The sequence below is a fragment of the Tiliqua scincoides genome, chromosome 4 (assembly GCF_035046505.1).
Source record: "Tiliqua scincoides isolate rTilSci1 chromosome 4, rTilSci1.hap2, whole genome shotgun sequence".
NCBI classification, from domain to species: Eukaryota; Metazoa; Chordata; class Lepidosauria; order Squamata; family Scincidae; genus Tiliqua; species Tiliqua scincoides.
Window position 1 is genome coordinate 168,379,529 of NC_089824.1, and position 21,854 is coordinate 168,401,382.

Here is a 21,854-nt window from a genome sequence, read left to right on the forward strand (position 1 = left end):
TAAAATTTGAATAAATTTACATAAGTTTACATAAATGAATATATTAAAGATGAACTTATATGAATGAATGATGGTCTTGCAATAGCTCAAGGCCTATAAAAAGGCTTTGCACAAAGTAAGGCTGGCCTTTCCTTTGCTGCTGCTACTGGATCACAGATGTGAAACAGCAAGCAGTGGAGGGAGCCCTCATCCCACAGCTCCCGTGAGAGGTCAAACAGTCGCACTCATGCTGCAAGCAGTTGCATTGGGCCAGTGTGGGCTCCAACAAATCTCCGGAGGGCCAGAGGCTCACTGGAGACTGGGGGCTCCCTGAGGGCCGCATTGAGAGGCCTCGAGGGCCGCAAGTGGCCCCAGGGCCGGGGTTTGGGCACCCCTGGTCTAGCACTACGGTGGAAGAAACAGACTCCTGCCAAAAATTCCCCTTTCTGAATAATTATTAATAGGGCACAAGACATCTGTCCTGAATTGAATCTGGCAATCCTACTATATACAAGGCCAGCCAAGGTGCTAGGAATGAGAATGTTGCCAGTCTTTGGTACTTCTCCAGCCATCGGTATAGGGGTCACATTGTCTCCCAGTCTTTTATGCTGGGGAAAACTGAGCTATGGAGAGTTGCTAAGTACCCACAAGACATCAGTGGCAACAGTTCTAATTAGAACTCAAGCATCTTGTTTTCTATTGGTCTCATCCACCCTGCAGCATTACTCTTGTTGTGCGGGGATTCCTGGAAAGCTGCAGAAGAAAAAGGGGAAAGACGTGAAAGACATGTGGCAAGTAGCACATCTGAGGAGAAGCAAGTTGCTGAGGCTCCTTTATTTGCACAAATCATTGACACAGGATCTTGCTGCTCAGCAAAATAACGAGAGCAAAGATTTGCTTTGAAAGAACTAATTTCTTTGGAACAAAGTTGCTAAGAGACTTGCCTAGGAGGAAATTTCAGAGAGACTAGCAGTGGGGCAGACCCCATTGAATGTTTCTGTCTGAGCAGCTTACCTCCCCTCTCCATAAATGGGGGGCACGATCAATCTCACAGTATTAAGTGGACACAACCATATGGTTGAAATGTACAAATCCCCCATCACTGAGTTATCTTACTGGTATCCAGACAGATTTCCACAGTGGACTGAATTGGAATTGGGGAGGGCAGGGGGCTGAGACTTAACATGAGGTCAACTGTCACAGAGACAGAGCGATGAGAAGCCACTGCATGGGAAGGCTTGTCTAGGGGTATAAAATATCACAGATGGCTTCAACTCTTTCCAATCTTACTATCTCTCGCACGTCAACACAAACAGCAGGAAATCGTAGGAGGAAGAGCAGGAGGGAGTTAGCTCCTGCCAAAGCAGTTGGTAGTGAATGGATCTTTGCTCACCCTCTGCACTACTTCCGACTACATTTACACTCTCCCAGTCTAACTAGAGATAAAGAACACTCCCATATCATCTCTTGTTCCCTCTTTCTTCTCTATTTATTCCAACTTTATCCCCTAGAAGGCAGCATTTAAGCTCTGCCCTGCTCCCCCAAGAGAAGAACTCATTTGCTCTGCAGCAATAACCATAATTTCATTGATTTGATCTCTTGAGGCGTCCTTGCCCCAAACATAGCACTGAAGTTTGCACCAGCCAAGAATAAAGAACACAAGAGAAACAGGGAGTGTGAGAGGCTAGTATATAGAGCCAGCTAACCAAGCATGGCAGAGGTGTGTCTGCTTCCCCACATCCTTTCTTTCACTTTCAGATGCAAAGGAGTCTTCCTTTCCTAATTATTAAAAAAAAAACAGACTGAGGATTTTCAAACAATGATGTCTTTCATACAATAAGGAATGGGACATCACAAGTAGCAGAGGTTTTATTCTTGTAAAGCGTTTGCAAGGGTGGGGTAAGTATTATGGCTCTACTCACATCCAGAGGATTGCTTCTGATCAGAATAAAGTGTAGAATAGGCCCTGCAGCATAGCACAAGGCTAGTAAACTAGGGTTGCAATCCCATGCACATTTACCTGGGAATTCAATCCCATTGAATTCAGTTGGATTTGCTTCTGAGCAGGCATGTATGGGCTTGTGCTGTAGGTTAAGTCCAACTTGCCAAATCCCAAGTCTATTCATACAAAATGACCACCAATCATAACATCTCCAAAAGGCTTTAACTGGGACAGTAACGGAAAACAAGTCTTGACACTACAACATTTTATGTCACCTGCTCTTTACATGGAGGGGACAGCCACATATGGGAGAGCACTCATGGAAATATCACAATCAGTTCTGTGATCAATGACCCCAGGTGAGAGAACCCATATAACAACACACAGCAAGCAGCAAGAGCGGAAAGAAAGGTCTTAAAAATATAGATCCATGCCTCCAGGCCAAGCCTTAAGAGTTGCCAATACAGCTGTGAGATAAAATGCTTGCACGCATGGGAAGATAACCGTCAGCTCTTGTTTTTTCTTTTTTTAAACTTGCCACATAAATTGCTTGCCATTTTCCTGAAATAAAGAACTTAAGGAAGAGGCTGAGGCTGCAATCCTATCCACACTTATCTGGGAGTAAGCCCCACTGCCTATAATGGGACTTACTTCAGAGTAAACAAGCAAAGGATTAGGCTGCAACTCTGCAAGCTGCATAAAGCAGCACCCCTCTCCCTGCTTCACTTTCCCAAACACACAAGATGAAGTGAATGTTCCAAAAGGGATTAATCTTGGTATTGGACATGGTACATAAAATGTAATAAGCAACTGACCACCTGAGTGTCCTCCCTGTGCACATGTCTGAAGCCCAAAGCATATATCAGGTCCCTGACGCAAGCATCAGGAGGAAAATAAAGTACTCCTGCTACCATTTTTGCATTACATTTTTACGCGCTGCTTTTGACACAACTATTGTTCTCCATGATGGGGGGGGGGAAGCAACATGAGAACTGGTCCCAAGAGACAGCTTAGTCAAACAGAACATGGGAAATCAGCAGAAGGAAACATGAATTACAACAGTTCATGTGAAGCTCACAAAGAAATTGCAGAACAAACAGTAAAAGACATCAGAGCAGTAACTCAGAGCCTACTGGCAGAAAGCTTCAGGGAAAATCAGTTGTTCAGAAGCAGTGGAATAAACAGAACAATCAAGGATACTGCAAAGAAACAGGAGAATTTATTCATGATGCGTACTGCAGAGAAAAGCAGAAAGTATGCCTATTCCAATTTGGACAAAATATATTCTTAAAAAAGAAAAAAAGGGGGGGGGGAGAGAATGCTAGAGACTGAGTTGTAAAGACAAGGCAGTTTGGGACAAGGGATCAATATCTACAGCCTAATTGGCATGCCAAAAATGGAGATAATGACACAGAATGAAGTCAACATGCCATGGCCAACTTCTATTTCCCATACAAAGTTGGCAAAAGTGGGTTGAGAGGTGGCACAACGAGCAGGGATTGAACTGTTGAGCTGAATCCATCACAGGACCATTTCCCCACATGCTGAACTCAAAACAGATGCAGCCATGCCACATACTCAACATGCCAATGCATTTACATGAACTGGCCCAAAGTAGCAAAATAAGCATTGTGGCAGAGCAAGGCTCCTCAAGGCAGCGCAAAAGCCGGCCCCTTCGTCATGCGCTTTCAAGCCACTGCCACAAATGGGCAGCAGCAGCAGCTCCTGAAACCTCCACTGGGGCCAGTAAGCGGGCAGCAGAAGGGTATTGTGTGCAGGGAGGGGGGAGGGCAGGAGTTTCCGGGCAGATTGGGTGAGGGCATGCATGGGGAGGAGGAGGGCAAGTGCATATCTCAAAGGTATCAGCATACTCCAGATCCTATTTGCTTTTTCCACCCACCCCTTTTCTCTCCTCCAACTTACGCCAGCAAAATGGCTAACATAGGCCTGAGGAGACCCATAGGCAATCAGGCAGCCTACTGCAGAGAGGAGCATAAATAGAATATATTTTTGCTGTCTGTCCAATACCTCCCCGCCATTGGTTGCACCATGAGCTGCATCAGCACGGCTGCATCGGTGCCAATGATGGGGCATAGGATTGAACAGATAGATGGCAATCCTATGGACACTTTCCTGGGAGTTAGCCACATTAAACACAATGGGACTTACTTCTGACTAGACATGCATAGGATTGTGCTGAAAAGATACATCTAAATAGGACAGAGAAAACCAACTACTCCTGTATAGGCTGCATTTCCACTTTCTGAAACAAACAGAAGTATGAGATGGACCCCTTTTTGTTGAAAAGAGGGATATGAATGTAATAAATAAATAAATAAATAAATAAATAAAGGACAGGTATATTGCCCATGAGAGACTCTTCCCAACGAAAGCAAGGGGCCAGTGTCGTAAACAGCACTGCACACAGTAGTTCACATCAACCATATGGGCTGACAGACAAGTGCCAGCTGAAACATCCTGCACATGTGTTCAGCTAGGATTATATACACTGGAACAGCACATTCCATCCCCTTGGCAAGACTATATGGAATGCTCTTAAACTGTGTCCATCAATATGGTCCTAATACACAAAAGTGCATGAAAAGATCAAAGGTGATCAGCACAGTATGAGACCATCCCACTTCTGGAACACACCCCTGGAATTTTAGGTCAAAAGCCTTCTACAAAGAAGCAAGACTTGGCTCACAGATTGGCTAAAGGCCATTTTCCTTCAATACTCCTTGCATTTTAATACACATCAGTCTCCAAGTACAACAATATAGGCTTTTCTCAGCAAAACACATAGAAGCAGTGCTTGGAAAAGATCAAGCGCACGTTAATAAGAATAAGGCCCAAATCCTAACCAACATTCCAAAGCTGGCATAGTAGTGCCAATGGGATATGTGCTGCATCCTTCAGTTGGGTGGCACTCAAAGAGGCCTCCTCAAAGTAAGGGAATGTTTGCTCCCTTACTCCAGAGCTGCAATGCCCTCATGTCGGTGCTGGAAAGTGGGTTAGGATTGCACCCTAAGAGACTCAACCCTGAAGTGATTTGTTCATTGGTGCAAAATGGCAACCAATGGAAGGAGGCTCCACTTGGGTTGAGGACTGCAGCAGAGGGAGAGGAATAAAACCCTTTGCTCCCACCATGGTCACTATCTGGATCCCCCCCTCCACTCTATGGCTGGTATTTGACTGTGAGGAAAGTTCCCAGGGAGAATCCATAGTTGGTGGAAGATATCTGCTTTACATGCAGAACACTCCAGGTTCAATCCCTGGAATTTCTCAAAGTCCTGTCTGAAACTTTGGACAGCCACTACCAATCAGTGCCAACAATACTAATGATCCAATCCTATCTCCCCTCCCCACCACCGGAAAGGTGGAGCACACTTTATGGCCATCACAAACAGCCTTCTGAAAGCATGTAAAGCTGCATGCTTCTGGAACACTAGCAATGAGGCTGGAGCAGCCCAACACATGGCAGCAGGACACAGAGTGCCTGTTGTAAAAGGCAGGTCAGTGGAGAGGGTAAAACAGGGCAGGGAAGGAAGGAAAGGGGGAGGGCTGGGGATTTGATGGAGGTGGGAAGGGCAGGACTTGGTGCAGGTATCAGATGCTACCCCCTTTGATAGCAGCTAATGCCCCCTTCCTCTCCTTGGACTTGCACCAGTTAAGGACCTGGTGCAAGTCTGATGAGAAACACTGTCAGACAAAGGGCTTATGGGGAGGTAAGGGAAATTCTTTCCCCTTACATCTCCCAAGCCTTGTGATCTCCCCCACCACCACCACCACCACCACAGGATGCAGTGAAAGCCTCTGAGGCATAGCTGCATCGGCAGGACAGGGGAAGAGAAGAGGATTGAACTGTAAATTTGATTGATGCACAGCCTGATACAGTACAAGGCACCTTCCTATGTTCTATTAGCACCAACAGAAGCTTTCCTTTCAGGAGAAAAGCAGCCATAGGTGGGGGATTCAAACTGAGACCCCAGAGGGGACAAAGGGTTAAAGCCTCCCTTCTGTGCTACAGCCCCAATCCAGATCCCCCTGCACCGCTGCCACTTAGCTCTGAAAAGTGCATCACATTACTAGTGTAACATGTAGTTTGGCCCTGGAAGGCTGTCAAGAAATGCAGCAATTTAAATGTATATGCAACATTCATAATTGATGTGAGACACATGCATTTTGCCTTGGGTATCTGGATCCAAATGCAAAAAGGAACACAAAGGTGCACTCCAATCCAGATGAATGGATTATGGTGCTGTTTTCCTACAACATCAGACATGAGAAATCCTATCGTGTTCTCAGCTGCAGCCTCTCACGTAATTAATGTTTCAGTCTCCCCAACAGTTTACTGCCAGTGACCCGCTCCTTCCCATTTTATGTCTCATCCGCCTCTGCGGTCCCACCACTCTAATCCATGCACAGTTAATCCTTTCGCTTCTAAACCCTCCAATCCTCCACATTGCTGCAACTTTCAAGCATCATCATCCCTGATGCTGAACACCACCACCGTGATCAGAAGACTGCCTGCAATGCAAAGCGGGTGGCTGCTCCTCCATTGCCCAGTCAATGGGAGCAGACTCTTCTAGGTCCAAAAACGGAGCAGATGGTTTGAGTGTATTAACTGCAACCAGCCCCACCTCCACACTATCCTAGGTTGCCCTGGACAGGAGGGTATTAGTGGTCACCAGCCCTGCTCTGGTAGTTTCACTCCCACCCACCCCCCTGAACTGTACAACTGGAGGACAATTCAAGTTACAAAAACAGAAATTTGTGGGTCAATTTTGCGGTGTAGCAGTGCAGGAGAACCATCTGGGGGATAATGCAGCAAAGAATAAGAAAAGCCGTCTAGGGATGGTGAGGCAAAATGAGAGAAAGCTACCAGCTGGCACCAAGTAGGACAGGCAGCAACACTGCCCAAAATTCCAGCATCTACTGACTGAATGTTAGCTCCCACTGAAAGCTAAGCGCATAGATAAATATTTAAAACTCTTCCTGAAAAACAAATATTTCAACCTCGTATCAAAGCTGGAAGAATCCTACAGGCCTGCTTACCTAAGATGGTGGAATATTTTTCTTCTCCTACTCATCATAACCAAAACAAGGTCAATGACACATGCAAGGTTTGTACAAAGAAAATAAAAAAATTAAATGGAGAAGCATTAAATGGAGATAACTAGGAAAAACATATACTAGTTATTCACCTAGAAGCCGTCTGTCCAGCAGAAAGGGAACCATGGGAATCACAACAATGGCTCTGTGTACTGGAAGATGCAGGAAGGTTAGCATCTTTTTTTAACCCAACTCAAGATGTAATGGAGGTTCACCTATATTACAGACAGAAGGTTCAGACAGAACTAAAGTTCCTTACTGGACTCCACACACCCAGGGGTTATTTATACACACTGCAAATCTGCCTTCGGATGTATGCTTATCAGGGAATCACAGCCAAATCCAGTTCCTCCACAACTGTACCTTTAGAAAGCACACTTATGGGTTGCTTAAGTTAATATGCACAAATATGGGTTGCTTAAGGAAAAAATATATAAATAAAAAAATATAAAACATTTCATGCAATGTAAGAAGGGACACTAATTTTAATTGTCTTGTTTACAGTCCTGAGACTTCACCTCAGGCAACTAAGAGGGCACGCACCTTCTTAGAGATATAGAATTGCATCTTATGATGTGAGTTCAAGAGAAACCTGGTGGAAGATAAGGAGCCAGCTTCGCTTCAAGAAAAAGACTGGACCAAACTTTTTTTTTTTTACCTAGGCTTACTTGTGATGTCAGCAATGCTCTTGAAGTGCCTTCCAATTCCTGTAACAAAAAGCACAACACCAGGGCACAAGCCCTTGCATGAGACAAGGACTTGTTGACGAAACTGGTCTACCCGTGGCTGACCTGAGAGCAGTCATTGGTATTTATTCCTTTCAGCATGTTAAGTTTCACCACATAAATGAATGACAAGAACATCTGCAGAAGCTCAAAGGGCCGAACTACAGATTATACACAAATCCATGTGAAAGGGGCCAGATAGGCCACTTTTGCACAGGAAAAGCTGCTTCTGGGGCACATGCTGCCCATGTAGAAGGTCCTAGGTTCAATCTCTGGGAAAAGCTGGAGAAGATATGGAGAGATGATGTCAGTCAATGCAGGTAGTATTAAGTTCTATGGGCCAATGGTCTGACTCAGTACAAGCTGCTTCATAGGTTCAGGGGTGGGCATTCATTAGTGATAACATGGCCAAGAAAACACTTAACTCTTTTCCATCCTGCTGTTTCCCTACTCAAAATCCCCCCAGAAGTTTTTTTCTTATGGGGGTTAGCCATGGGTGGGGGGATTAGTTGGTGCAATGTATTGTTTAGCCACAGGCCATATAAATTTGAACTGGAGTAATGGTGAGCAGGGAAATGACTATTTACTTCCTGTCTGCCACTACCCCACTCCCAATCACCTTCCCTGGAATCAGTTTTTCTTACACAAAACACGGTGACAAAACACGTTACACATGTTTGTATGCATTGTGCCACTTGGCCTCCAGCCACACAGGGCCTGGTACTCCAAGCTACAACGGAGCCTTCTTGGGATTAGCCACGGAGCTCCGCAGCCCCACACCCAGGGCAAACTCAACACTCCACAATGGTGCCCCCCCACAGGCTATGGTGCCCCCCTCCGTGCAGATATCCGCCCCCCTACTCACCAGAGGCTCATAGAGCCTTGTGCGACCGCAGCCCACACCGAAGAAATCTCTGTGAGGTTCCCCGGCCCTATAAACTGTGCTTCCAGCAACCTGGAAGCACAGTTTCTGTCCCCATCGTGAGCCTTGTAGAGGCTTCTGCAGGGTCCTAGTGGCCAGTGTCTGGGGCATTTGCCCCAGGGAAGTCTATGGTAGGCATGCAACTGCTTGGGATTCATTCCAGAAGGAGTCATCTGATGCAGGCTTTGCCCACACACAGGCCAGAAATACAGTTGGCTATTCGTTTTCCTGGTCTACCGGCCATGCTAAGGAGAAGCAGAAAAAAATCCATCCTTCAGCCCTCAGGAACTAGCTGTGGAGTGCCAGCTGCAGCAATTTCCAATAACGCTAGGGGCTTGGGTTCCCCATGTATCGGAGCCAGGAATACCATTCAGCCCAGCTCCGATGACAGCCAGGGGCTGTGGGTATTATCAACACTCCATCTATCCACTGTGCAGTATTCCCCAGTCCCTGGATTCCTATCCCCACAGAGCAGGTGCAATCTGCAGCCACCATGCTGAGAGTTTAATTGCAGCAACTCAGGGACAGCTGCTCAGAAGCATCTCCAAATTGGTCTCTGGCAGAGAGGCAGGCTTGCCGTCATCTCCCATGCTACAGAGGGCTGCATTAATAAGGGCTACTGTACAGTGGTGCCCCTGGGAAGAGTCCTCCTCCCCACTACTTACATACATCCCCAATCGTTTCCCCTCAGCTCCTCTGCAGAGTTGGCGATCATCTGGAATGCTTAATTGCTACACTTTGGAGCAGGGAGGGGGCGACACACACCTACCCTTTGGGAAGGGATTGACTAAAAACATCAACTGTGTTCTGCAACTTTCAGCTCAGCAAGTTTCAACTTGGAATGTGAAAGCTTCCCACAAGAGTCAGCACCACAGACAATACTTTTCCCCAGGACTGCAGCCTCACCAACTCCATCCCAAGGACAGTCATTCTCAATCTTCATGGAGCAAGACACTATCATCGGTACACTTGACAAAAGAGCTCCTTCAAAACAACAACAATTCTACAGTCATTTTGTGTCCGCTTGAGCAGAAATTACAGTGCCTACACCGTGCATGAAGAAGGATATACACAACTTAAACCATAGACTATTCAGGGAACAGAAAGAGAAGGAAAATGCACAGATTAAAATGTGCCACTCATTCTGACCCCTACCATGTATACCTACAGTCCTACAACCTTGCTGAACCTGCATAGTCAAGACTGCCGTAGGCAATTGGCAAGTTTCAGTTCAAGTTGCATGTGCTATGTCATTAGCCCTCCCTAAAGGCAGATGCCTACTGCATTATAAGCAAAATTTGGACCATAAACTCAACTCCTTAATTCCTAGCAGAAACCTTGCAGAACAGGTGCTACTACAAGGATCCACGAGAGAAGGGGACAAGTAATAACTCGTTATGTCTCTGAACGAGGAAAGGAATTATAGGTGCCAAATAGGGACTTCCAAGAAAACTCCAAGAGGACATCTTAAGAAACTTCCTGTCCCAGTCCAGTTCCCCAACACTTGTAAGAATTACTCTAGGGGAGGGGTGTCTAATGTTTTTGGCAGGAGGGCCACATCATCTCTCTGACTCTGTGTCGGGAGCGGGGGGGGGGGAAAGAATTAATTTACATTTAAAATTTGAATAAATTTACATAAGTTTACATAAATGAATATATTAAAGAAGAACTTATAATAATGAATGAAGGTCTTGCAATAGCTCAAGGCCTATAAAAGGCCTTGCACAAAGCAAGGCTGGCCTTTCCTTTGCTGCCACTACTGCATCACAGACGTGAAACAACAAGCAGTGGAGGAAGCCCTCATCCCACAGCTCACGTGAGAGGTCAAACAGTCGCACTCACGCTGCGAGCAGTTGTGTCGGGCCAGTGTGGGCTCCAACAAATCTCCAGAGGGCCAGAGTCTCATTGGAGACTGTGGGCTCCCTGAGGGCTGCATTGAGAGGCCTTGAGGGCCGCAAGTGGCCCCAGGGCCGGGGTTTGGGCACCCCTGCTCTAGGGCACTGGTTCACAAACTCTTGGGGAGTTCGAGAAGCAGGCTAAGTCTTTGGGGGGGCGGGATGGCTGGCAGCGATGCAATCCCCATGATTGCACCACTGCTGGGGAAGGGGGGCTGTTTTTTAACTTTAACTTACTTGCTGCAAGGGTCTGTGGGTGCAGGGAGCCCTGTCGGAGCCCTCTGCAGGGCTCCTAACAGCCTGTAAAAATGTTAGGAAAACAATTGCAACCACTTCCTAGTTGCATTCGCTAAACTGGAAGTAGGTTGTGATCATTTTTCTAACATTCTACAAGCCGCGGGGAGCCATGCAGAGGGTTCCGCAGGGCTCCTCGCATCCCCTGGACCCTGGCAGCAAGTAAGTAAAAGTTAAAAAAACAGCCACCCCTTTCCCCATAGTGGAACGATCCTAGGGACTGTGACTGCTTTCCCCCGCCCCCACCCCTTAAAGGTAAAAGGGGAGGGGTTCTCAGGCTGGTGGGTTGTGACCCACCAGTTGATAACTACTGCTCTAGGGTCAATAAAAGTTGCTGCATTCATTGCTCTAGAAGGTTTCAGTTAAGCTATGCCTTACATGAAGTGCAGAGATCGTAAGCACCCATCTAGACTAGAGGAAACTACCTCTTCTAGAGGCTGAGAGTCTGCGTTGAGAGGAAGCAGGGAGTATAGCAACGAATTTGGTAGACACAGCCTGTCCTCTCCAAACCTTCCAATTCCTTCTACAGAAGCGAGCTCGGGGCCTCTGCCTTTGATGGAAAGCAGGATGCATCCTCTCAGCCTACTGACCTATTGCAGGGAAACCTGAACCTGAATTTGGTCCAGGGCAGAGTAGGAGGCTTTGCATAATGGGCAGTGACTGGGCTGAGCTGCTGGCTGCTGAAAAGCAGCTGTAAAGCACACTGGCAGCTTGCCAAGCAACATGTTGCCAGAGCACCAGTGGAAAGGCCAGAGCTGCTCACTGGAACAGGTAAGACAGAGGGGGAGAGCCAGAGGTAAGCCAGAGAGGGGGACGAGGTAGGGAGTCTGCAGGAGAGATTAGATCCAATGGCAACAGTGTCCACCAGATCCTATCCCCTCCAGCAGCCGCCTTCCCTCCCTCTTTCTCTCCTCAGACTTGCACCAGCCTTTGGAGACCCATTGGAGGACAGGAGGCTTACAGAGGGGAAAGGATATTTAAATCCTCTTTCCCATCTAAAGCCTCCAGCTCTGTGCCTCCCCACCCCCGACCCCCACTGGATACAGCACATGCCCTTTTGGTGCGGCTGCACCAGTGGGGGCGGGGGGGGAGGATAGAACTGGGCTGCGAGTCATCAACAGTCTGATTTCCCATGAGATTAAGAAGAACCATTCAGGAGCAGAGCGAGTAAGTCCTGCAGGCTGCCAAAACTGTTTTCCCCTTCCTGCAACCGCACTCTCACCACATGTTTCTCACCCATGGCTTATTTATTTGGGGATGGAGGGGAAAGTCTTGACAAGGTGGATCATCTAGTATACACGCCTTATATGTTATCTTCCATGACTTCAGTGGGCTTCAGCAATGTGTTGACCATCTCGGTCTCTCCAGAATTCATGATATTCCCCACTGAGGCACAGATTTTTAAGAGGGAATTTAGAGTATTCTTTTTAAGGGATTCATGAGAAATGACCAGAAATTTGCATGTGGACATGAGTAGTGCATATCACGTACCTAGATACCACATACTCTGAAAGAGCAAAAACACTTTTTTTAAAGCTGCCCTTATAGTAAAGATGTTGCACAGAGCAAGCCGAAGGATATTTACTGAGCAGTAGATCCCACCCAGTTCAGTGAGCTTCCTCCAAGACTGCCCCACTCAACCTCTTCAGCTTAGCTGCCTTGCGGATGAGACTATATATAACCAAGGCTCAGCTCTTTGGATGACTGATTGCCCAATCCTATCCCCAGCGATGCCACCAGGTGCAGCAGTGCCAAAGCAGCTACTGCGGCATCCTGCAGCGCCTTCGGAGATCTCCTCAGGGGAAGGGGACTTTTGTCCCCTTCTCTTGGAGAAAGCCCCAAGTGCTTCTCAAGTCTGCACCAGTGCTATTTTGTTGGTGCAGACCTTAGAGCCTCCGGGTTGGGCTTTGCAGCCTGACTTGGAGGATATGATATGGTGGAGCAGGGTTCCACTGGTCCCACCCTCCTCCTGCCCCAGTTCCACGCCACCCTCTCCCATGCTAGAATGCCTCCCCCTCCGCCCCAAGAGACCTTATCACCACTTGGAGCTCTTCCCTTGCTCCATGTGGCATGCATACTTGCTCCTTGCTCCAGCACTGGGCTGGCATCGGCGCTCCCTATATGGAGGGTGCTGTAAATGTGCTTTATGGCATGTTTATGACACACAGCACGGGCGCTGAGCTACAACAGAATAGGGCCCTGAGTCAATTCTGAGCAGAAGTTCCAAAATTCTGAAAGGCTTCAGTGAATCAAAGCTATTCTGCTTACAAGTGAACTCTTAGCAGTTCTTCATATTCCCACCGTAAGTGAAAATGTCGCCATCCGAGTACACAAATATCTACAGTTCTGAGATCTTATCACTGGCCCTTTAGCAAGCTGCTGCAACCCCCACCCAAGTACTCCTGTGAGCACTGGTATGGTTTTTTTTTCCCCTTTAGGAAATTAGTAGTGTCCCACAGGCAACTATCTCTGCTGACACTTGCCTCCCTGCATGTCCTGCAAAGCTCTGTACCGAGACAGTCATTTAATATAGCGTAATTGAAAGGTACTGGAATGGGGTAACCTAATAAAGAGGGAGAGTAGTTGGAAGAGAGAACAATATGGCTAATTACAAGGACTGTGCTTTATCCTAGATCAATACTGAACTTCACAGACAGGTTTTTCCCAACATTATACCAACCTCCAGCACAAACTCTACCTATACTTTGCAGAGAGCAGCTGTGTTGGTATGCTGGATCAAAAATTACACAGAATCTTGTGGTACCCTAAAGGCTAACAAACTTATTACATCCTGAACTTCCACTGTCAACCCCTAACTTTTTTTCAGACTGTTTTTAATGAGAGCCTGTCCTGCAACAATGTCACAGTGGTACCAAGGGCTGCCTCAGAGCACATCTTGGCGCCTGCTTTCAAACACATCTCTGTGATTACACAGAGCCCGATTCTTCCTCACCTCCCAGGCACTGCCACATATAGTCTCAGAACCCAGAAGGTGGCTGGATCTGTCTAACCAATGAATCATCACTGAATACACCCACCTCACACTCCTCCCACCTCATCCACACTGCCCTGGACACTGATGGCTGCTATGGTGCTGACAAATCATGCATTCAACTCACAGGCAAGGAGAGACAATTTTATATGGAATTAGCCTCAAGTGGTTGATTCTATTCAAAAATCAGAGAAGGGGGGAGGGAGAAGAATCTTGATCCGGAAAATTGGGAGCCTGTGGAGAAAGGGTGAAAAAAACAGAGACCCTGTAACCTCAGTGACTGTACTAAAGCAAAGGCTGGAGCAGCCAACTGAAGCAATGCTCACAAGACCAGACTGCAATTCATGCACTGCCACAGAGGTCTACGTGACAAGCACTGTACTCAAAAACCAAAACATGAGGGAGTACCAGCTAAAAAAACTCTTGCTAATGCCAGTCGGTTCCCATTTGTACAGTATTCAAAACAAATCATTGAGAAATTGGCTTATCAGTAAAAAGTTTTGCAGTACGATGAGAATCCCTTTCTTTAAAACCTTGGTCACAATGTCTGGATTTGGGATAAGAAACTTGAGCACCACTTCTACTACAGTGGGAGACACAGCCATTGAGATGGTTCCAGTTCTACCTTAAACACAATGGTCTGGATCCAAATCCACAGCGATATCCTTGTCACCATCTTACCTGACACAGAAACTCTCATGATTGCCTCCAAGGGCCTATTGTTATCCAAGGCTCTGCTGAGACACAGCTCTCCAGTGCTGTGGTTGAGGAGCACCAACTTCAGTTCATTGCCTTGCTCAAAATGATAAGTAAGAGTGTCGGACACATCAGGGTCATAGGCTGGGATCCTGCCAATCACACCAGTGGGGAAACTGCTGGACTTGTTGGTGATGTAGTTATTAAAGATGATCTCAAAATTCTTCAGGACAGGGATGTTGTCGTTCTTATCCAGCAAACGGACATGCACAGTAGCCCTGCTCACCAGCGGAGCTGAAGTGGCCTGGACCACAATGACATATTCAGATTTGGCCTCATAATCCAAGTCCATCAAAGCTGTCAATTCTCCTGAGAAGATGTCGAGCTGAAAGACCTCAGGAATGTTACCTTCCACTATCTGATACATAATCTGAGCATTAGTGCCTTCGTCTGGATCACTGGCAGTGATCCGAGCCACCACTAAACCAATGGGGCTGTTCTCCTCTATAAAGATGTCAAACTCATCCTGTTCAAAGACTGGGGGATTATCATTGACATCCAGAACAGTGATAAGGATATCAACAGGGGTCCTCAGGGCCGGCATGCCCTTATCAACTGCATATGCCCTTAGCTCATACAGTGGAACATTCTCCCTGTCCAGCCTACGCAAAGTTCTAACAATGCCCGAGGTGGATTCAATGATGAAGTCTCCATCCCCATCATCCCCACCCTGAAAGGTATAGAACACCCTCTTGTTCAGTCCAAAATCTCTGTCAGTGGCAGACACCTGCAGAACACTAGTGAAGGCTGGGACATCCTCATATACAGAACCTTGGTAGCTGTCTTTTAAGAACTGAGGTGCATTGTCATTTACGTCATTGACAAGGATCTCCAAGTAGGTGGTGTCTGACTTCTGTGGGATGCCATTGTCCCGGGCTGTAATTGCCAATGTATAGGACACTTGATCCTCATAGTCCAGTTCCATCTGAGTGGTGACAGCACCAGTGTCCATATCAATCTTGAACTGAGGGATGCTGTCTTCCATGAAGTATGTGATACGCGCATTCTCCCCTGTGTCCTCGTCTGTAGCACTAATGATCACTACAGTGGTGCCCACTGGCCGGTCCTCATTGATATTGACAGTGTAATGGGAGCTCTGGAACACTGGCCGATGGGTATTGGCATCAGTTACATTGACAAAGACTTGGGCCGTATCCAGCCGAGTGCCATCAGAAGCAGTGATAGTAAGCAGGTACTGCCGTTCTAATTTGTAATCCAAAGGTAGGGCCAAGGTGATGAGGCCGCCACCACTCTGGCTGGTGATGGAGAAGCGGTTACGGGTGTTCCCATTGGTGATCTGGTAGGTGATGACACTGTTGACATCCCGGTCAATGGCAGAGACTGTAAGGACACTGGTCCCCACAGCAGCATCTTCATTGAGACGCACAGTGTATTCCTTTTGAGTGAATTCAGGGTTGTTGTCATTGACATCCAGAATGGAAATGCTGACACTGGCTGATGAGGTCATAGGGGGGCTACCGTGGTCTCGAGCCTCAACCCCAAAGTTGTAAAAGTCCACAGCCTCACGGTCTAACTCAGAGGCCACCACAATCCAGCCTGTGTTGTTGTTGATAGTGAAGGGAAAATCGGAGCTAGTGTCAACCAGCGCATACTCTAATCGAGCATTTTCCCCAGAATCTGCATCAATGGCTTGAATGTGGATAACCGAGTAGCCCACAGGTACGTTCTCCAGCACCGTAGACTGGAAAGGGGTGCTGACAAAGATGGGGGCATTGTCATTCACATCCAGCACCTGGATGGTCACCAGCCCACTGATGTTGGAGAGGGGAGGCCTTCCTCCATCTTGGGCCCTAATACGGAGGGTGTATTCCTTATTCATCTCATAGTCAAGCTGGCTGACGACATCAATGTTTCCGGTCTGAGCATCAATGTAAAACTGTCCCCGAGTGTTACCACTCATGATGCTATAATGAACAAGGGCATTGCTGCCTTTGTCCCGGTCGGTCGCATTCACCCGGAGGATGTGGGTGTTTGAGGCCACGTTCTCGGGCACTTGGACCACATAGCGTTTCTCGCTGAACTGCGGGGAGTTGTCGTTGTCGTCCTCCACAGTGATGTGGATTGTGGCTGTGGTGCTGCGTGGCCCAGGGTCCTTGCCCTGGTCATTGGCTTCCACTATCAGCTGGTAGGACTCTACAGCTTCCCGGTCGACCAGGCCATTGGTGCGGATGACACCAGACTTGGGGTCAATCTCAAAGATCCTGTTGACCCCGTTGCCGTTCAAGATACGGTACAGGATGTTGGCGTTGGGACTGGCATCCCCATCAGTGGCTCTTACAGTCAACACCTCATAGCCAACCTCCAGGTTCTCCCGCATACTCTCTTTATACTCCTGCTGCTCAAAGATGGGGTCGTGGTCGTTGGTGTCGCTGACTGTGATGGTCAGGGTGGCCAGGGCTGTGCGGCGTGGTGTGCCATGGTCTGTTGCTGTGACACGGAACACGTGTGTGCTTTTGGTTTCCCGGTCCAACTCCTCGGCTGTGGTCACCTCCCCGGTCTGGGGGTCGATGGCGAAGAAGCTGTTGGAACGGCTATCAAACAGGGCATCCATGGAGTAATCCAAGCGGCCCCACTCACCCTCGTCAGGGTCTATTGCCTGCAGCGAGACCACCAAGGTGCCCGCCGGCCTGTTCTCTGGCACCAACACCTGGTAAGTGGGCATGTGGAACTGCGGGCTGGCGTTGGCGTTGCGCTTCTTCCGGCTGTTCCCTGGGCCCGGGTGGCCGCCCTGCGAGTGCCACAACTTGTCCATCCCGTGGTGGGTGCCCAGGCCCAAGTTCCAGTAGACCAGGGTCTTGCCCTTCCCGCAGCCCTCACAGAGGAGCGCCAGGCGCAGCGGGTGCCCGGCCCGGAGGCACACGGCCCGCGGGGGCAAAATCAGTTCGCCCCGGGCGTGGAGGGCCAGGCTCCTGCCACTGCTGCCCGCGGCCCCCCGGTGGCCACGCACCCTGCACTGCAGGTGGCAGCCTCCCCACGAGCTCACCGGCGGCAGGGGAACGCGAGCCTCCGGCTGCAGGCACAGGTCCCGGCTTCGCCCCCTGCGGAAGCGGCCGCCCGCCTCTGGGGCTGGAAGGAAGCGGCTCAGCAGCAGCATCTTCTCCTCGCCGCCGCACCGCGGCCCGAGCAGGTGCGCCCAGAGGCCGCGGGGGGGTCGCGGAGCCGGGCACAGCCACAAGGCGGGCGGCGCGGAGCAGCCCGGCGGGTCAGGGGGCGGCCTCGGCGGGGGCTCAGGGCCGTTCCGGGGACCGCAGAGCGCGGGCGGCGCGGGACTCGCGGCGCGGCACCGGGAGACCCCCAGGGCCAGCAGCAGCAGGAGCACAGCCCGGCCGGGGGCGCAGCAGCCGCCGCCGCCCATCTCCCGCCGCCCGCCCGCAGTCCGGCCTCGGCTCCGTCCGTCCGTCCGTCGGTCAGCAGCGGCCGCGCGTCATGCCAAGCGGGGGTCTGGGCAGGCGCGCCCGCCGCTCCCCCGATCAGCGCCAGCAGGTCCGCCGCCGCGTGCGCTCTCCCGCAGCCAGCTCAGCTCTCAGCCGGCTCGGCTCGGCTCCGCTGCGGCAGCAGCTCTGCCAGGCTCATTTTCATAGACCTGCGGCTCTTAAAGGAGCCGCGTCAGGCGCGCTGCGAGCACAGGCAGGCAGGCAGCCGCGCGGTGGGGCCCTCCCCTCCACACTGCCACACGGCGGCGGACAGCCTCCAGCCAGCCAGCCAGCCAGGACTCTGCTGCAGCCCCAGCTCCTGTCTCCAACAGCTAGGGTCAGAGCCTCAGCACACAGTGGAGAGCAACTCTGAACATGTACAGAGTGCAGCAGTCGTTCTCACTCAGTGTATTGTCCACAGCCAGCTTCCACACGCCTAGGATTACCCCATGCTGGCATGAAGGGCTTGTGGGCTGTGACCGGGGACCACTAGGCTCAGAAGCTGTTTTCAAGTGGTTTATTTATTTTTCACAGTTGTATATCGCCCTTCCTCCAAAGAGCTCAGGGCGCTGTACACAGCTGCTCCCCTCTTTTTGTACTCACAACAACCCTGTGAGGTAGGTGAGGCTGAGAGAAAGTGACTGGCCCATCCAAGCCTCAGCAATGAAATATGGTATGATGGCCACACTGCTGGAATTTAACTTTAGAGACCTGGGTTCAAATCCTTATTCAGTCACAAAGGGCCTAAACCTATCCAACTTTCCTGCACCGGTGCAGCCGTAATGCAGCCGAGAGGTAAGGGAACAAAGTTCCCTTACCTTGAAAAGGCCTGTGTGACTGCATCCCCACCACAGGATGCAATGCACCAGTCCTAGAAACCTGGATAGGATTGGGCCCAAAGTCACTGATGACCTTGGGCCTGGGCATTAAGAACATAAGAACAGCCCCACTGGATCAGGCCATAGGCCCAACTAGTTCAGCTTCCTGTATCTCACAGCGGCCCACCAAATGCCCCAGGGAGCACACCAGATAACAAGAGACCTCATCCTGGTGCCCTCCCTTGCATCTGGCATTCTGACATAGCCCATTTCTAAAATCAGGAGGTTGCACATACGCATCATGGCTTGTAACCCGTAATGGATTTTTCCTCCAGAAATTTGTCCAATCCCCTTTTAAAGGCATTCAGGCCAGATGCCACCACCACATCCTGTGGCAAGGAGTTCCACAGACCAACCACACACTGAGTAAAGAAATACTTTCTTTTGTCTGTCCTAACCCTCCCAACATTCAATTTTAGTGGATGTCCCCTGGTTCTGGTGTTATGTGAGAGTGTAAAGAGCATCTCTCTATCCTTCCCCTGCATAATTTTGTATGTCTCAATCATGTCCCCCTCAGGCGCCTTTTTTCCAGGCTGAAGAGGCCCAAACGCCGTAGCCTTTCCTCATAAGGAAGGTGCCCCAGACAAGTAATCTTCTTAGTCGCCCTCTTTTGCACCTTTTCCATTTCCACTATGTCCTTTTTGAGATGTGGCAACCAGAACTGGACGCCCATACTCCAGGTGTGGCCTTACCATCGATTTGTACAATGGCATTGTGCTGCATTATTGTTATTCGTACTCATTGTTTTAATTGTCTCTTAACCAGGGCCAGAAGCCAGGGCCCAGAGAATGGGAGTGGGCTCTGCCTTTTTTTGTTTTTAAATTGGGTCACCCAGCAAGGGTGGATCAGTTAAAAAATCTTTACACAAGACAAAAACATATATAACATAATGTAATTTGCACTCGTTCTTCTCCACTTTTGTCAGCCCTGCTCTCAGTCTAACCTACTCTGCTGGGCTCCTGTGCAGATAAAAGAGTGGGAAGATTTATGAGTGTCACCCAGAGATCTTTGAAATTAAGCACTGATTGTCCTCTTGGTTTTTTATGCCAGCTGTTTTCCCAATGGGACAAAAAAGGACACATATTGAAATTGCCAATTGCTAGATCCCCTTTCCCTTGCCACTAGATCAGCCATTTTCAACCACTGTGCCATGGCACACTGGTGTGCCGCAAATGGTCTGTATGTGTGCCGCGAGAGTTTGAGGGAGTGTCATTTGTTAGTATGGCCAATGGGAATATGAGCTTCCCACCAACAGCACAGTGTGCCTTGTCAATTGTCAAAAAACAGATGGTGTGCCTTGACAATTTTAGTACCTTGTGAGTGTGAGATGAAAAAGGTTGAAAATCACTGCACTAGATGCTTCCGCTTCTCTTTGCCTTGTGCCCATTTGAGCCTGCATGCTTAGGGCTTCCAATCCGTTGTTGACAATTGTCCCAGACTTGCTTCCCAGCACCACGCCTTCTGTGACCTTATACTGCCTGCTGTGTTTCATACACTTACAGCCCAATCCTATGGGCGAGTTATGGCAGCAGTTCTAGTGCTCCCCTGTTGAAACTCACCTTGCAACAGCAGAAACATCACATGCTATCACATGCTATGGAGCCACCTGCAGAAACAGTCAGAAGTTCCAAGCTTGTGCCAAAACCTCCACCAGTGCAAGTAAGGTAGTGGAGGGAGTGGTTCATGGATGGTTCAGGAGAGGATCCAGGAGGGGAGTGGATCAAACCAGGCAGTTTGGAGTGGGAGGGGGTGAATATTAGCAGCAGTCATTCGTGCTGGATCCTATTCCCCCTGCCCAGTCCAGGTGTGCCCCCTTCCTAACCTCAGAATTATGCCAGTAAAATAGCTGGCATATGTCCTTGGGCATCCATTGGTCACAGGGTGGCCTACTGGGAGATAAGTAAAAAAATTTTTATTTATCTGGCCATCAGTGCAGCCGCATGGTGGAAGATGATAGGGGATAAGACTGGGCTGAAACATACCCAGTGCGGCTTCACAGACGTGCACATTGTTCTGACCTAAGGACTTTTGTACATTCATACTATGTGCTCCCTGCTTACACATAAACAAGTTTCTGTTGTCTTTCTTCAGAAAACAGTGCCCATTGCTTGCATGGTGCTCCACATGTGCATACCCAGATACCTCCCCCCCCCATAAGAACATAAGAACAGCCCCACTGGATCAGGCCATAGGCCCATCTAGTCCAGCTTCCTGTATCTCACAGCGGCCCCACCAAATGCCCCAGGGAGACATCTGATAACAAGAGACCTGCATCCTGGTGCCCTCCCTTGCATTGGTATTCTGACATAGCCCATTTCTAAAATCAGAAGGTTGCACACACATCATGGCTTGTAACCCGTAATGGATTTTTCCTCCAGAAATTTGTCCAATCTCCTTTTAAAGGCATTCAGGCCAGATGCCACCACCACATCCTGTGGCAAGGAGTTCCACAGACGAACCACACGCTTAGTAAAGAAATATATTTTTTTTGTCTGTCCTAACTCTCCCAACACTCAATTTTAGTGGATGTCCCCTGGTTCTGGTGTTATGTGAGAGTGTAAAGAGCATCTCCCTATCCACTTTATCCTTCCCATGCATAATTTTGTATGTCTCAATCATGTCCCCCCTCAGTCTTTTCTAGGCTGAAGAGGCCCAAACACCATAGCCTTTCCTCATAAGGAAGGTGCCCCAGCCCAGTAATAATCTTAGTCGCCCTCTTTTGCACCTTTTCCATTTCCACTATATCCTTTTTGAGATGTGGCGACCAGAACTGGACACAATACTCCAGGTGTGGCCTTACCATAGATTTGTACAACGGCATTATAATATTAGCTGTTTTGTTCTCAATACCTTTTCTAATGATCCCAAGCATAGAATTGGCCTTCTTTACTGCCGCCACACATTGGGTCAACACTTTCATCA

The 21,854-nt window shown here is 48.9% G+C and overlaps 1 protein-coding gene across 1 annotated transcript in view; it reads right to left on the reverse strand.

The window, feature by feature from the left end:
• The window catches only part of CELSR2 (cadherin EGF LAG seven-pass G-type receptor 2), a 107,115-nt gene extending 89,119 nt beyond the window's left edge, over window positions 1-17,996 (reverse strand). The window contains exon 1 of the mRNA XM_066623682.1: window positions 14,546-17,996. Coding sequence (XP_066479779.1) covers window positions 14,546-17,996 — 3,451 coding nt within the window. The remainder of the gene's footprint in view (window positions 1-14,545) is intronic.
• Between the last annotated feature and the right edge of the window lie 3,858 nt (window positions 17,997-21,854).